The sequence below is a fragment of the Helobdella robusta genome (assembly GCF_000326865.2).
Source record: "Helobdella robusta unplaced genomic scaffold HELROscaffold_50, whole genome shotgun sequence".
Taxonomy (NCBI): domain Eukaryota; kingdom Metazoa; phylum Annelida; class Clitellata; order Rhynchobdellida; family Glossiphoniidae; genus Helobdella; species Helobdella robusta.
The window spans coordinates 92144-107822 of NW_008705255.1; the positions used below are offsets into that span (position 1 = coordinate 92144).

Sequence of the window (15679 nt, forward strand, 5' to 3'; positions counted from 1 at the left end):
CAAATTATTCACACAACCCACATTGCAATACTAAATAACAACAAAATTTGGTTAAAATAAGAAATAGAGCTCAATTATCTAAAACCCAGGTTCTATTGTCATCTTTTTATTATATTACAAATTATAATAGAAAAAAACTACATCTTTGTTTTTTATTAAATAAAATTTTTGAAGTTTCAAATAAATTTTCATTTTTTTCCAGACTAACATAACTGCCAAAAAGCCATTTAAAAATCTCAAGCAGATAATACAAGCTGAAAAATCTGAAAAATGGAAAGAAGATGATTATGAATATCTGTGTGAGTAACTCATTAGAGACAAATAAAAAGAGTTTATCTATATTTTTTTATTAAATTTCAATATACTTAAAATTACTTAATTGAACTTTAAGCTATTATTTAGTTAATTCAAAATATCTAAATATTATTTGCAGACAGCTCTATTGATGCACTTCCATCATTTTTACCAGCTAAAAAATATTCTGATCTCTCTGGACTTCCAGTAATTTTTTTATCATTTTTTTTAATCAACAGATTTTTTTATCAAATTAAAATATAATTTTAAGTAATAATTCCATAACATTATATATATATATATATATATATATATATATATATATATATATATATATATATATATATATATATATATCTAATATAGCTTATTAGCAGAAGAGTTGTTAAAATATAGTTAACTTATTTTAATGCAAATTATCACTAGTTCCATGATTGCCAATATTAATTTGGTAAATTATTTATAATTTTGGTAAATTTTTAATAACTTTTGGTAAAAATTGTCACTTGTCTCGGTAAAACCTTTCCTAATTTCAGGCACCCTACACCGATCCCCACACCAAGCTGAGGTATGCAACGAGTGAGGAATATTCCAGAATCAAATCTCTACCTAGCGATATTGTTATGGGTCTGCTGAATCTTCGAAAGGGCTCCACTACTAATTCCTAGTGGTTTTCAAAGAAACCTATTTACTTTTTTTACCATTTGTTTAACATTTAAAAGTTATTTTTAGTTCAAATTATTCTTGTGTTGTGTGGCCGATATTTGTTTTTGTATATGAACTCTTTCATTTGGATCATTAAAAAGCCCTCAAAGAGGTTTCTTTTCAGAATAATTTAGTTAATTTAAATATCTATAAAAACACTTTTTATGTTAGTCAAATATTTAATAAATAAAATTGATCGTTTGAAATGTACATTTACATGATAATAATAAATTCATGAAAACCGGAAAAAATTGTTTTTTTTGTACAAAGTTACATAGGCACAGCATACACGTTTGTATATGTAGCATTTATTTTCAAGCAGAGCAAACTTGTGCCAATAAATTATTTTAAATAAATTATTTTAAATAGTAAGTAAAACATTATTATGAGTGATTAACGCGATGTCCATGATGAATTCTATGCAGTTCTTTCAGTCTTCCAACTCCTTCAGTAGCGGATCTTTATCTAGGAACTGAATCTTGGCGGCATAGAGAGTCGTTCCAATGGCGGATATGGTCCAGAGAGACAAAACAACAAAAACTATGAACCCGGTCAGGGATGGAGGCATGACACCCCTCAATCTTGTCGATTTTCGTGCTTTCGGGACCGGTTTGTTGAAGTTGGGGTCAAAAGTGTCAATATCTTCGGCATCAAGAGGGTCAATTTTCCTCTTGAATCTGCTTGAAGTGTGTGGGTTGCATCTTATGAGGATGTGTGTGGATAGGTTGGAATGTCGCTTGTCGTTTTTGGTGATTGTTGTTTGATGACTGGTTATGGATAATTTGAAATCGTTTGTTTCTGCTGTTTGAGTAATCCAATCTGTTTTGTTCTCCGATGTTAAATCGTAATCCACAATGAATCCTCGATCTTCACCGACATCTTTGTAGCAACGCTGGATATCGTAGTGGATTTTACACGTGTTAACAATCACACTTCGTTCGTTTAAAACTTGACGATATTCAAAGGCCTGACATTTATTACTGAGTATGCAAGTATTTCTACATCGGATATAATTTGACGTGTTTGAGACAACCTTTCCCCCTCGGCACCTCACATTCGGAAGTTTCAATAACTTGACTAGACTCTCAGCTGAACATTGTTTAACGTGTAAATTAATTAGGTCCACCGAGTTTTGATATTTAGTTTTACTCGCATTATTATCAGGAAAATTTGTAAAATAGAAGCACTTAGAAACAGTTTGTTTCTCATCCTCATCGAACTGAAGATCATAAATAGACGATATGACGTCATCATCCTTGATAGGCATGTATACGCAAGCCGCACATGTAGCCAGAGCATTACAGAATTCTATGCAAGTATCTTCGCTAGGGGTGTTCATTCGAGAACTCCATGCTAGAATATGATCACGATTTAACTGTATACTTGTTGAACTCCTTTCATATCCACCCTTATTACCTAGTAGTATGTCACTAGTATTGGATTTATAAGCAGCGAGGTTTTCACTAATGTATGGCATATGAAGTTTTACCGCAGGTTTGTCGCTGCAGACATCGCAATATTGCCAAGCGTGTTGCCTGCCATCAGTGAAACACCAAGGTCCAGATTTCAGCGTCCATTTGTCATTTCGACAATTTGATGAGAGATATGAATGTTCGACGTTTGTGGTAGAGTTACTTTTTAGAGTAGATGTTGTTCTTTTGTTCCCTTCTCCTCGATTAATCGTAGGTGCGATACACATTTTGCCCCGCATTGTTGTTGACTGATTTCCTTTATAATAGATTCCTCTGCTAGGCAAACTGCAGGATTTAAACTCGCTATCGTAAACAGTACACATCTCTTTAACCATCGGCTTAACACTGACATAACACCACGGTTCAACCTCATACATTCCTGGATTTCTACAAAAATTCTTTGCTTCTTCTAAAGTTCTGTCGGGAAACAAATTGGCAGTCAGAGTCATTTTAGTGGCGAATAATTTCCACTTGAGACAATTTCGACCGGATTTTGTTCTGTTCACCGTACCCCAATATGTAGCACCTTGTAAGGGCAAGACCCCAACGTCCTTCTCGGTTGAAGGCGAAGTTGAGGAGATGTAAAAAGAAAAAATAAATGTTGAAAATGAAATGCGGCTGAAACGTTGTAGATTAATTAATAAAATCATGGTTTGTTTATAAACATAGACTGTTTGTAAACTTTTGAAAAGGATTCCTGACGTCTGCAAAAAATATTTTCAATTGAAGAAAAAAAATTCCTCCGTGAAAAAGAATGAGTTGGACTTGAAATCAGTTAAGATCAAACAAAAATAGCAAGCATATTTGATTAATTCTATCATACTTTTCGTTTTTTCGATCGTTGTATTGGTTAAAAACCTCATATCTACAAGTGATTTCATTTTAACGTACTTGATATTCGCCAACAACGTTTTAAAAATTGTGTCAAAACTTAAGATTAATTTCCGTTACGCCATGTCAAAAGATTTTGACAAATTTATTACCCAATTAATCATTTTATCCCGTCAAAATACATAAATGAATAAATAATAACTGTTGGAGAAAATTCATCTGCCAATTAAACGAGTACCTAATAACTAAAAATAACTTTCGAAACTTTTAACATTTCAAATCCACACATCTGCCTCTCACTAAAATCCATCAACAACGAGCATGTTCGCTCTGAATCCTTGCACTAACTTCACTAAACAATCCAGTACGTTGCTATTTTTAGTAATTAGGAGTCATCAAGATGATGTGGATTTGTTGTGGGTTCAAAGTTCAAATGTGACTCCTTCTCGCCACACGTTCATTATGATGGAATCGTGTTTTGCTGCCTGTACTAATTCTAAAGTACCTATACGAATGATTTGTACCAGATGGATTTGGAGAATGAGTTCTGCATTCAAAACAACGATTCGGATTGAAAATTTTGATGTATGAAGTTTTAAATACTTATCAATCGGAACAAACGAATGAATGAATGAAAGAATAAATGAGTATTAAACAACGAATCGATTAAAACCTATTTAAAAGTATTTAATCAATGAAAAATTAAAAAAAAACTTAATTTTTTTAATAAAATCTTATAAAATGATGCATTATTATTTTTTTTATTATTTTATAATTATTGTAAATATTAATAACCTCTAAAAGAATTTACAGAGTTATTCAACAACACACAACAAACAACACACACAACCATCTGACATAGAAAGGTACAGATAAATCCACGTATCACACAGACATCACTGACGAACGTGTGCATTCGAACCAACGTAATGTCCTACCAGGACCAGCTGCCCTACCCGTTACGCTATCGCCATCTGCTTTTCTGAAAATTCAGTATTGCCTAAAAAGACTATAAACTTTGACTCTTATGGGAATTATTTCGATACGGAACCTTGGAACGTTGAAACGTATATACTGACTATTAATAACAGTTCGAGGTGTTTTTTTATGAAATTTTTGAATTTTTTATTAGTACGCCAGTTTAATTTATGAAGTTTAAAAATATGAATAAGTTAAGTGGTGAATAAGCTGACAAACAGATCATTTCATGCAAATGTGTACATTTATGCCTACATACACAAAACTCTCAGGTTCACCCCACTGAGGTGGGGACGACATATCGCGGGTGGTGGGAGATGGACGTCCAACCAGACCATGAAGGAAAAATTATTGGGAATTCTCCGTAAAAATATCGAATACTTAACTTTATAATTCATTTATTCTCTAAATTGAACGGGATTCGGAATTTCGGATCCGTCACTGCACACATAATACATACTTCATACACAGACAAACACACACACACAAACACACACGCACGCACGCACACACACAACACACACGCAGACTATTTCATACACAGGCCAACACAATTCAAACAAACACACCTAGAAGCCGATTAACGTGTGTATGTAGTATAGAAGTATCGATATACTAAGAAAAATATCGAGACATCCCTGATATGTATATACACAAAAACACAAATAACACATACAGACAAGAATACGCGTACACGCAAGCACATACACCAATATACATATATAAGCAAAAGTATAAGTATAAGCAAAACAAGTATAAGCAAGCACATCTATATACACACACAAGTATAAGCAAACACAGAAAGAGAGGGGGGGGGGGGGGAGAGGGAGAGAGAGTAGTCAAATGACTGAAATCTTCTCAAAGATTCGTCCAACAATTGAATCCACAATCTTGTATTGAAGAATGATTTTGAATGAATCAACTTCATATCGCCGTTGCTGTCGTGTTGTTTGTGGTTGTCATCATTATCATGTGATCGTTCGTGTGTGTATGTTTGTGTATGTTCGTGTATGTTTGTGTATGTTTGTTTTCAATGTTATATTATCTTATCAGGTGCATTTTATTATTGTATTAATAATTTATATTACATATATATATATATATATATATATATATATATATATATATATATTATTGTTATATTATTTATGTTACAACAGTAATTCATATTTTAGAATCGCGAAAAAATATTGTGGTTGTGTAGATATGTATAAATACAATATCCGATCAATGTCTTGTTTGAGTTGTTTATTAGAATGTTTGTTTGTTTGTTTGTATGTATGTATGTATGTATGTATGTTCGTTTGTTTGGATGTATGTATGTTTGTTTGTTTGTATGCTTGAGTGTTGGCAGAAATGCTGAATGTAAAGAATACACCTAACAAACTGAGCATAATGTTTTAAATTGTTTTCTCCATATTATTACATTATATAACCTTAATATAATGCTATATTTTAAATATTTTATAAATATATTTCTGGATGTGTGTGTGCGTGTGTTTGCGTGTGCGTGTGCGAGCGTGTGTATGTGTTATTTAACCAACAGATGAGATCACAGTCAGTCTTAAATTTAAAAGTTTCCTCGCACATGCACTTGAATGAGCCAAAATCCCACACATTACATTACACAGATGGCATCGCTTTGAGTTAACCGGGACAGAATGACCAGACATCTGAACCATTTTCACCAGCCACGTATTAAATTCGATTTAATTGCAATTCAATTACTCCAGTTTTATATTAAATTCGAATTTATTGGTCTTTGTTTTCGTAGCCACGTTCAATCAATATATCGGTAAAAATATTTTTTTTTATCTGTCAATCATTTGAGAAGTACTCGGCCAAGCGAGATTTTATAATGATGAAATTTTGTGTTCACATCGGCCGATAGATCAGTTATAAATAAACATACTTTGAGTGTATGTGTGTGTGGGGTGTCTGTGTATGTTTGTGTGGCGTGTTTTAGCATGTATGTCTGTGTGAGTGTGTATGTGTGGTGTATGGTCTGTTTCGACGTGTGTGTATGTGTGTGTATGTGTGCGTGGTGTATGTGTGTATGTGTGTGTGGAAGTCAATCAATAGATGTTAAGATCATAATGTAAAAACCTCATATACACACAAGGAAATCAGTTGTTTGCAAAAAACACGGACACAGACAGTTGTGTTAAGTCGAACACTCAGTAGACAATATTTATGATGTTTGTTTACATTTGAATGAGTAATAAAATAGTGATTGATGGTTAAATAGCGTCATTACGTACATATATTTATATGTGTCTATGTACACAATATATATAAAGTTAGTGTTGTTATTGTTATTATTGCTGTTGTTGTTCTTCTTCTTATTATTATTTTTGTTGTTCTTTTTATTAAGATCGTAGAATTTGGAGTTGTGACTCTAAATGTGGATTTCATTCTAAGTCCTAAGCTGAACAAATGAAATTTGAGTTGGAGTGTTAAATCCTACTTGGAGTTTGAATAGTATAAATAGTGTTGATCGCTGTTCTGTATACGCAAATTCATCTAAGGTTTTTAGAGTTTAAAATATTTTTAAATTTATTCGATTTATCTGTTTTAATTATTATTTGGTTAGTTTATTTGCCAATTAAATTGTCTATTATAAACTAATTATTCACTGAGTTCAATTTGATTTTCCGGAAGTTCTAAAATCCATGAAAATAATGTTGTAAACACTTTCATTTAGCAGATTTTGAAGAAAACTTCAAACCAAACCGTCAAGTATGTCTCAATCGAGAATTCGTCAGAACTTCGCAGCGGAATGTGAGGCCATGCTGAACAAGCAGGTCAACATGGAACTCCATGCCAGCTATGTCTATCAGTCCATGGTTTGTTCGAGTTTATCAAATTCGTTAATTTTACTTTCATTTCAGACTACAATTAGTTCATGTGAAACGTAGATTTTTCGATGTTCATTGAATTATACTCTATTGAAGTTTCGCGAAGTGTTAAGACGCGCGTTTGAATGCATTAAAAAATCGTTTCACGCACTCTCAGACATAGTTGAAAATTTTCTGTAATTTATTTTCACCAATATATGACATGCCATCAATATTCTGAAGAAAGAAACTCGTTTTTTAGAAGTTGTTCGCAAAATATTTTAAAATTCCTCTTTCGCAGGCCACCTGGTTCCACAGAGATGATGTCGCCCTGAAGAACTTCCACGAGTACTTCAAGAAGATGTCCAGTGAGGAGAAGGAGCACGCAGAAAAAATTATGAAGTACATCAACAAGAGGGGAGGAAATGTCGTTTTGCAGAATGTTGAGGTCGGTGGAGACAAATTTTTATTTCACTTTTCGAAGTAATAATTTTTTAATTTTTGAAACTTCTAAAAAATATATCTATTAAAATTTTTTTGACACCTCAATAACAATCATTTTTATGATGCGATCTTCATTGCTTTCCAGAAACCACCGCAGGAGAACTGGGGAACGGGTCTGCAAGCGTTCGAGGCAGCGCTTCAACTCGAGAAGTCGGTGAACCAGAGTTTGTTGGACATCCACAAGGTGGCCTCCAACTTCACCGATCCACACGTAAGTAGGGGTTAATAAAAAGGATTGACTTTGTTTTTAAATTTATCAAAAAAGTGTCCATTATTAAGCAGTTTTATTCACTAAGTTACAATTAAAATTGTACAGCTCTTACAAACTTGCAAATGTTTGTTATTTTCAGCTTTCACAATTAGTTTAAACATTACTAACTATATTTAATAAATCTATATTTCAATTTTTACTATTTCATACCATTCATTTTGTGGCTATCGTTAAGAGATAATCATTAAATTCATAGAAATTCGCATAACCATTTATTTCAACCGCATGCAGCTGACCAACTGGTTGGAAGATGACCTGCTGAAGGAACAAGTGGAATCCATCTACGAGATGAGTTGCCACATCACCAACCTGAAGAGAGTTGGGCCTGGTCTCGGAGAATACATGTTCGATAAGAAATCACTGGATTGATCATTCGTACTGTGAACTATGCACTCTTTACTGTGCACACGCATAACCGTATATTATGAAATTTAACTATAACATTTTTTTTCAATATTAACCTCCAAACTTTCACTACTGTATAATATGACTGTCTTTTGTAGAGAGATTTTTGTAAATGTTTCATTTTTCTTTTCATTTAAATTTTTTACGGTTTTTACTGATTTTGATTCATTCGTAATACAGAGTTTTGAAAAAATACAAGCAAGTGTTGGCGTCATTTTTTAAAATTCGAAAATAATATTGAATAAGAAATAACGTCATGAGTAACAAAGCCTTTTTAATGGCTGCAAAATCCGGTGAGTTCTTCTGCTAGAGTCTCAAAGATAATGGTTTCACATATTAGCAGATCTGAATTAATGATTTTAATTAAAGTCGAAAAGTTAAATCTAAACTTCAAAAACAGTTTTTTCTAAAAAAATTAACTTAATATTCTATTTCGAGCTAAGAAATTATTAAGAAGTATTCTATTTCAAGCTACGAAAGTATTAAGAAAGCTAATTTTTTTTAATTTTAATTTTTATTTAAATTTTATTTGCTTCTCAAAAAAAGAATGAACAATAAATTATTGAGAAGGCGGGATGGCTGTGATCGAGCTAAGATCTCAATTAAGAAAGTTAAGTTAAGAAAGTTAATAATCTCCGTGTACCTTCACATTCGTAACTTTTTTGCTTTTAACGGCATGGTATTTACTGTTTTGATGCTATTGTGTGCCAAGAGTCTTGTTCTCTTTAGATTTTGTCGTAATATTGCCAGTGATTTAAAGAGGGCATTAGAATATTAGATCCATCTATGTTGTAATAATCATTTAATAAATAACCAGTAAAGATATTTAGTATAACAACTTTGGATCACAAACAAAAAAAATATTTTTTTAAAATTCTCTTTTAAAAAAATTCTAATGACGATTCAATTCGGAATGTTAAGTTAACCAGTAAAATTAAGAAAACTATCGAAGATGATTAGTTCGTATTTTGATTGCCTTCTGGTAAACTTTTTCTGGTAACCAGTAAAATTAAGAAAACTATCGAAGATGATTAGTTCGTATTTTGATTGCCTTCTGGAGTTATAAACACATTTGATTAATGAAAATCCCTGAGAGTTTATTCCAGGTTACCTATACAAATGTTCATCTCGTCATTTCAATCTATATTTAGGCAAATTCATTCCTACCATTGTCGTATCTTTTTCTAAAACTGGTTTATTTTCCAGACAAAGTTTGGACAGACGTGCACAAATATTTTTGAAACTGGAAAAAACCGGTAAGCATTCAACGAAACAAATCATTCTCCACTTTTCAACTTTGACTGTGGTATTATAATTATTACTACCTACATTGAAAGAGTTGAAAGTTAACAATTTTTTAACTTGAGATTGCTATTTTTCTATATTTATCCAACCCAATCTCCCAATCTTCGTTATGTTGTCACAAAAATTTTGTTAAAAATCAAATCTCAAAGTGTAAAATTCTCAAACCTTTTCAAATTCCATGCTAAAATGTGTGACGAACCAGCTATGTAAGTTGAAAACATTGTCACATCATGAGATAAGCATTAATAAATGAAAATTAACTCATGAAGCCAAATTTGTAATTGAATTATTTGATGATTTAAAAAATTTTTAAAATGTTGATCGGATGTAACACGAATATGGATTATTCAGCATACACATATGCTGTGCTGGATTAAGCCAACCAAGAGTTAAACTTGGAATAAATTCCAAATAGAAATAATAATTCTTCACCACCGACTATGATTGATATTATAGGATTTCAAACTGCATACATCATCTTATTTATATTGAATGAAAAATCTGTGAAATCTTGACGAAAAAGTAAATTTTTACAAAGTCATTTCAAATAGGAGTTTAGATCTTAATCATAATAAACAAGCAGCATAGCTTTTTTAGCCTATTTCTCAAAGACATCCTAAAACTGCGAGCTTAGAATAATCTTTGTTGAATAATAATAAAGTTCGGATCGTGTATACACAACACCACATACAAATATAATTTATGCCATTCTACAGGTTACAAATCATACTCGAACACTGACTGATTCAAACATGATTGATTATATTTGGGTGGTTGAGTGTGATTCAAACATGATTATATTTGGGCGGTTGAGTGTGAGTATGTGTTTGGGTGTATGTGTTCTTTTGTTTTTGTGTATGTGTGTGTTGTTGCAAATTTTTGGGCAGTGAACTTCTTTTCAAATGCCTTTTTCTGTTTTAAAAATTTGCGTTTAAAATTTATCGACCTGTTTCGTATTTAACATTATAAAATAAAGCAACTACACATATTTCATTTCTTTCAATATTACCATCATGGTTATTTAGTGCAAAGTATACTACTCATATAAACAGTGTTTAATAACAACAAACAGCCAACAAGTGACTATATATATTTATGGTAACCCTGTATTTTTTGCCATCCCAAAGTGTTCTACATGACACGCGTGTAGCAAGTTTGATGCCAAAGATTATGGAATCAGGATTTTGAAAATTTGAACGTTTAATTAAAAGCAGATTTCGATTTTAAACATAGATTCAACAGGGTGTATAATTTCAGTTACATTGCATGGCAATGTATAAAGACTTTAAAAGAGTATATAAAGTTCTGACAATCCTAACCTTTTATGTATTGCACATGTCAAACATAGTTTGTGAAAATTAATTTTATAAACTAGCAATTTCAAAAGGTTAGATTTGTTTAACTTTTTTAAATAGCTTGAATTTGAAGCTATAAAAAAATTCAACTCTCTAATTTTGTAAATAACGAATTTTAAGCTATCAATAAACTTGAAGTTTGTTCATTTTTTAGTGAATTTATAGCGTGTATTATTGTATCATAAACCTGCGTAGAATTTTAAATTTCCAAAAGTTCTCAATCTAAAGTACAGTTGATGCGATACATCTGACAGAAATCTTAACTAATCCTAGTAAAATAAGTAATAGTTTTCTTCAAGACTTAAAACTTATTGATTTATTTTATCGGTTATGTGACAAACATTTGTTGATATTGACGATTATTCTCATTAAAAAAATTTCAACTTATTGTATTAAAAGCGACAGAAAGTTAGCGAAAATGTCTGAATCAAGAATTCGTCAGAACTTCGCAGCGGAATGTGAGGCCATGCTGAACAAGCAGATCAGCCTGGAACTGCACGCCAGTTACATCTACCAGTCTATGGTGTGTTGTTTAGTTCATAAAAGTGAAAATTTTAAAAATTGATCGCTTTTTCCTGGTTTGTTCGCAGAGGATGTCACTTTTTTTGCTTTGTTTTGACTCCTCTGCCTCTTACAAACTTGTCTCAAATGTTAAACCTCCCATATAAAGCAAGGCACAAAATTTTGACTCAACCCATTTCTTGGATGTTTTAAGCATAGCTCGCATAATTAACAATCCTATTTATAAATATAATAGAAATAAGAATTTTTGAAACTTCTTTACTCTAACCCAACCCGAACCTAGGCCACCTACTTCCACAGGGATGACATTGCACTGAAAGGATTTCAAGAATATTTCCACAAGAGATCCGAGGATAAGAAGGAGCATTCTGAAAGAATTATGAAGTACATCACTAAGAGGGGTGGGTTTGTGCATCTTCAAGATATTCAGGTAAACTAATTTGTGTTCCACATTGGCACTAACTAAAAAGCTGTCATTACTTTAATATAGTTTTGACTTTTCGCAATTTGAAACATTCATCTGACAACTGTTCTCACTAAGATGAATTGTAATTTTTACGATTGGTTTTACAAAAAAAATACTTCAACTAAAACTTTTTTTCCAACAGAAACCTTCAGAGGATAACTGGGGAACGGGACTGCAAGCATTCGAGGCAGCCCTTCAACTAGAGAAGTCAGTGAACCAAAGTTTGTTGGACATTCACAAGGTGGCTTCCAAATTTTCTGACCCACATGTAAGTTTTCAAAATTATTTTTTTTCTTTACAAATTATTTTTCTCGCTTCATCAAATTTTACAATTCTTTAGGCCAGGGAAGGGAAAATTTTTGCTGTGAGGGCCGCTTCAAGAACTATTTTACCTTTGAAGGGCCGCATATGTACTAAAATAGCAAATTTTTTCGACCTGGGGGAGAATTTTTTTAAGACTTGTTGTGGCTCCTTTTTTTGTACATAATGTCTGGCTGACGACCTTTTTCTTAGCGAACAAAGCCTTACAGGCCGCATAAATCAGATTCCGTAGTTACTCCTGCTTTAGGCTCTTTTCTACTTGATACAAATTCAAAATTTATAGATATCTTGGAAAATGATTTTTACGTACACTCATACATCAAGACGATTTCATCGCAACTTATTTTATTGGAATACATACGGACATAACAATGCTTTGTCCTGACCTTTAAATATTTCCAATCAATTTATTGTAGAATTTCAATAACATGGAATAAATTTATCTAATAATTAATTTATCATTTAATAATAATAATAATAATATTTTATTTAATTTAATATTACATAATAATTTATTTATTAAACTAGTTCTAATATTTTCACGAAAATCCCATAAAGTTGACTCACTACTTGGAAGATGAATGCTGCGAGAAACAAGTCGAACTACTCTACCAAATGTCCTGCCACATCACGAATCTTAAGAGAGTTGGACCGGGTCTCGGTGAATACATGTTCAATAAGGAATCGCTCGATTAATCGGTATTCTGTCGGTATGAGGTAAGAAGGGTGTCTATTTGGGTTAAAGAGTCTGAGAAATTACTTTATCGAGTCAAGCACTTGTTTTTGCGATTTTATGATGAGATTTTTTTTTACGTAAAACTTATTCTTCGTTTCATATCATGAATTATTTTTTGTATTTGTTTTCAGAAGTTAGATATATAATTCAAAAATAATTAAATTTTTATAGATATTTTTTGATTTAATGAAACAATAACATTATTTATCATCTAAATATTTTTCAGTTATTTTCTTAAAATTCATTTTTCAAATAAATTTCTTAATTCAGAGCTATGATTCCTCATTCGTTTATTGTTAAACGACCAAATAATCATAAAATTAATGAAAATTTTGATGAACATACGAAAAAAATTCATTTAAACATCAATATATATAATTAAATAAGGTGTAAAAAATTAGACTATCGCCAAATCAAATCAAAATCTCTTTGATTTAACTCATAGAGTGCATTTGTAATGTTAACTTTTTCATATGTTGATGACATAACGATAACATAATACAAAAAAAAGTAAAAAAATACTTAAAAACTAAAGGCAACGCAAATCAGAAGAAGTAACAACATCAAATAAATATCTATAACCTAATAAAACACCAGTGATTTTATATATTTATGGTAACCCTGTATTTGTTTGCCATCAGCTGTTCCAGTACAATCCAGCACATCTCCCAAATACTGAAATGAAGTAATAGTTTTGATCCCAGTAATCGTAACATCATCTGGGCCCCGTTGATGCAGACGGGCATACGAAACCAGTCACATTCCTCAGTGAGTCGGTAATTCTCGAGCATCGTCTGTGACACCACTGCTGAAATCACAAACATTTGATCGAGTTTTTTTTTATTAGTCTTCATTATTGCAGCTCTGACATACGCAGAACCACTTACAATGTTACAGATATATTATCTATATATCTTTTATTATGTTCTTCACATCTTCAACCATTGATTTGAAGCAGCCATCTTCGCCACAAAGGCTGTTTATCCTTTTCACACGACGTACACATGTTGCTTCCAACTCCGGCGGCACACACCAAACATAGCCAATGACCAGAGACCACAGGCTCAGTGGTACTACCAGTGATCATAGTTTTTGTTTTGTCAAAGTTTACCTTTAGCCCGTGTTCGGCGAGCTGGGTACTCCAGACCTCAAACTTTCTAACTGCGTCTTGTTCCGAGGCCGTCGTCAGGTCAATACCATCTGCATTAATCACACTCCGGATGTTATCATAGCGTATCGGTTTTGTAGATGTATAAAAATTATACTATGCTATATATATATATATATATATATATGTGTGTGTGTGTGTGTGTGTGTGTGTGTGTGTGTGTGTGTGTGTGTGTGTGTGTGTGTGTGTGTGTGTGTGTGTGTGTGTGTGTGTGTGTGTGTGTGTGTGTGTGTGTGTGTGTGTTAAAAAAGTTGAACAATGTTGAAAGTAGTGTTGAAATTTTGAAATATATATGTGTGTATATATACATTTATATTATATATACGCATAAATATTATATATATATACATAATAGCTAAGTATACAGATCATTCTGCCTAGTTCATAAAATAGTTTCATAGAAATAGAAACTGGGTTGTATTAATATCGACAAACTAAGTTAATAATTCTAGTAAAACTTTGACTAATAATTAACTTCTAAATTTTGTCTCTGCAATTAGAATCTAGATTTAGTTTTAATTAGTTTAAAATTTAATTCTTCTTTCAATTTACTCACCAACAATGAGTGGTGAAGGAGTTATGAGTTACTGGTTGGATAAATGGGTGGCTGGGGATACGAAATGGCACGAAAGTGAAGTTAATCCGTCGGTTTTTCCCCTAATTTTCATCATTTAATTAATAATTTTTGTTCTATTTGTTTTAAAACTAAATTAAAGTTGTTGTATTTGTTTGTTTTTCAATGATTATCATCATCATAAATTGTGACTCCATGAATTGTTAATTATCAGTGAATTGTGAATTTGAATAACAAATCTTTTTTTATATTTTTTAATTGTTCTAATCGTCACCCTATCTATCTATCATTATCATATAAAATTATAAATAAATAGTTTATTTATAATTGTTTAATTATATATAATAAAATTTTATTTTATTAAAAAAAAACCTATGTTGTTAAATGATATGGTTGATTTAGTCACTAAATTTTAGTGGTGAATTTTCTAATTGTTTAATTTGAGTTTAGTAGAGTTAGTAATTAATTTATTTAAAAAAATCATTCAATTATTATATTTATAATATATACAATCATTTATTTATTAAATTTGTACATTTTTAATTATTTGGTTCAAATTTAAATGATTAAAATTTAAATTAGATTTTAAATGATTTCATTGAGATTAACAGTTTTTTAATTTATAAATGTGACAAGATGTGGGCAAAAACTAAAGTAAAATGTCACATATCCAAACTAAAAATGAACTTTTGTTCAAATTTCACTGTATGTGTATAAAATGAATAAATGATATTTAATTCTGTTTACTGCAGTTATTTTAAGGAATACTTTCCCAAGCTTTGCAAGAAATCCAGCCAGGGTAGCTGCAAAACACTTTTACCACTTTGTGGGAAGTCTCTTGATTTGAAATGGTTGGTACTTTGTATGGTTGTATACTTTGGTACCTATATATATATATATATATATATATATATATATATATATATATATATTCG

At 31.4% G+C, this 15679-nt stretch overlaps 5 protein-coding genes across 5 annotated transcripts in view; 4 read left to right on the plus strand and 1 right to left on the minus strand.

The window, feature by feature from the left end:
• Positions 1-217: 217 nt before the first annotated feature.
• HELRODRAFT_86254 (hypothetical protein) lies at positions 218-962 on the plus strand (the record flags this gene model as incomplete). The annotated part of the gene is made up of 3 exons (XM_009027666.1): positions 218-297; positions 438-501; positions 831-962. Coding segments are annotated over 3 exons (276 nt in total), but the record flags the coding sequence as incomplete, so codon positions are not given.
• A 467-nt stretch (positions 963-1429) lies between these two features.
• HELRODRAFT_178791 (hypothetical protein) lies at positions 1430-3352 on the minus strand (the record flags this gene model as incomplete). The annotated part of the gene is made up of 2 exons (XM_009027675.1): positions 1430-3089; positions 3330-3352. 2 exons carry the CDS (start codon positions 3350-3352, stop codon positions 1430-1432), a joined length of 1683 nt encoding a protein of 560 aa, XP_009025923.1.
• A 3452-nt stretch (positions 3353-6804) lies between these two features.
• HELRODRAFT_185946 (hypothetical protein) lies at positions 6805-8495 on the plus strand. Its single transcript, XM_009027676.1, has 4 exons — positions 6805-7126; positions 7419-7565; positions 7707-7832; positions 8124-8495. Exons 1-4 carry the CDS (start codon positions 7022-7024, stop codon positions 8259-8261), a joined length of 516 nt encoding a protein of 171 aa, XP_009025924.1. The 5' UTR covers positions 6805-7021; the 3' UTR covers positions 8262-8495.
• Positions 8496-11375: 2880 nt separating this feature from the next.
• HELRODRAFT_178793 (hypothetical protein) lies at positions 11376-12962 on the plus strand (the record flags this gene model as incomplete). Its single annotated transcript, XM_009027677.1, has 4 exons — positions 11376-11480; positions 11763-11909; positions 12088-12213; positions 12825-12962. 4 exons carry the CDS (start codon positions 11376-11378, stop codon positions 12960-12962), a joined length of 516 nt encoding a protein of 171 aa, XP_009025925.1.
• Positions 12963-14562: 1600 nt separating this feature from the next.
• The window catches only part of HELRODRAFT_185947 (hypothetical protein), a 3480-nt gene continuing 2363 nt past the window's right edge, over positions 14563-15679 (plus strand). The window contains exons 1-2 of the mRNA XM_009027678.1: positions 14563-14814; positions 15497-15595. Coding sequence (XP_009025926.1) covers positions 14732-14814; positions 15497-15595 — 182 coding nt within the window. The 5' untranslated portion in view covers positions 14563-14731. The remainder of the gene's footprint in view (positions 14815-15496; positions 15596-15679) is intronic.

What these genes read in the sequence shown, in the direction of transcription:
- HELRODRAFT_185946 (XM_009027676.1), top strand. Translation starts at nt 7,022, where the DNA reads ATGTCTCAATCGAGAATTCGTCAGAACTTCGCAGCGGAATGTGAGGCC. An exon ending in TCGTTTTGCAGAATGTTGAG is followed by an intron (nt 7,566 to 7,706) that starts GTCGGTGGAGAC and finishes ATTGCTTTCCAG; the next exon opens with AAACCACCGCAGGAGAACTG. An exon ending in CCAACTTCACCGATCCACAC is followed by an intron (nt 7,833 to 8,123) that starts GTAAGTAGGGGT and finishes AACCGCATGCAG; the next exon opens with CTGACCAACTGGTTGGAAGA.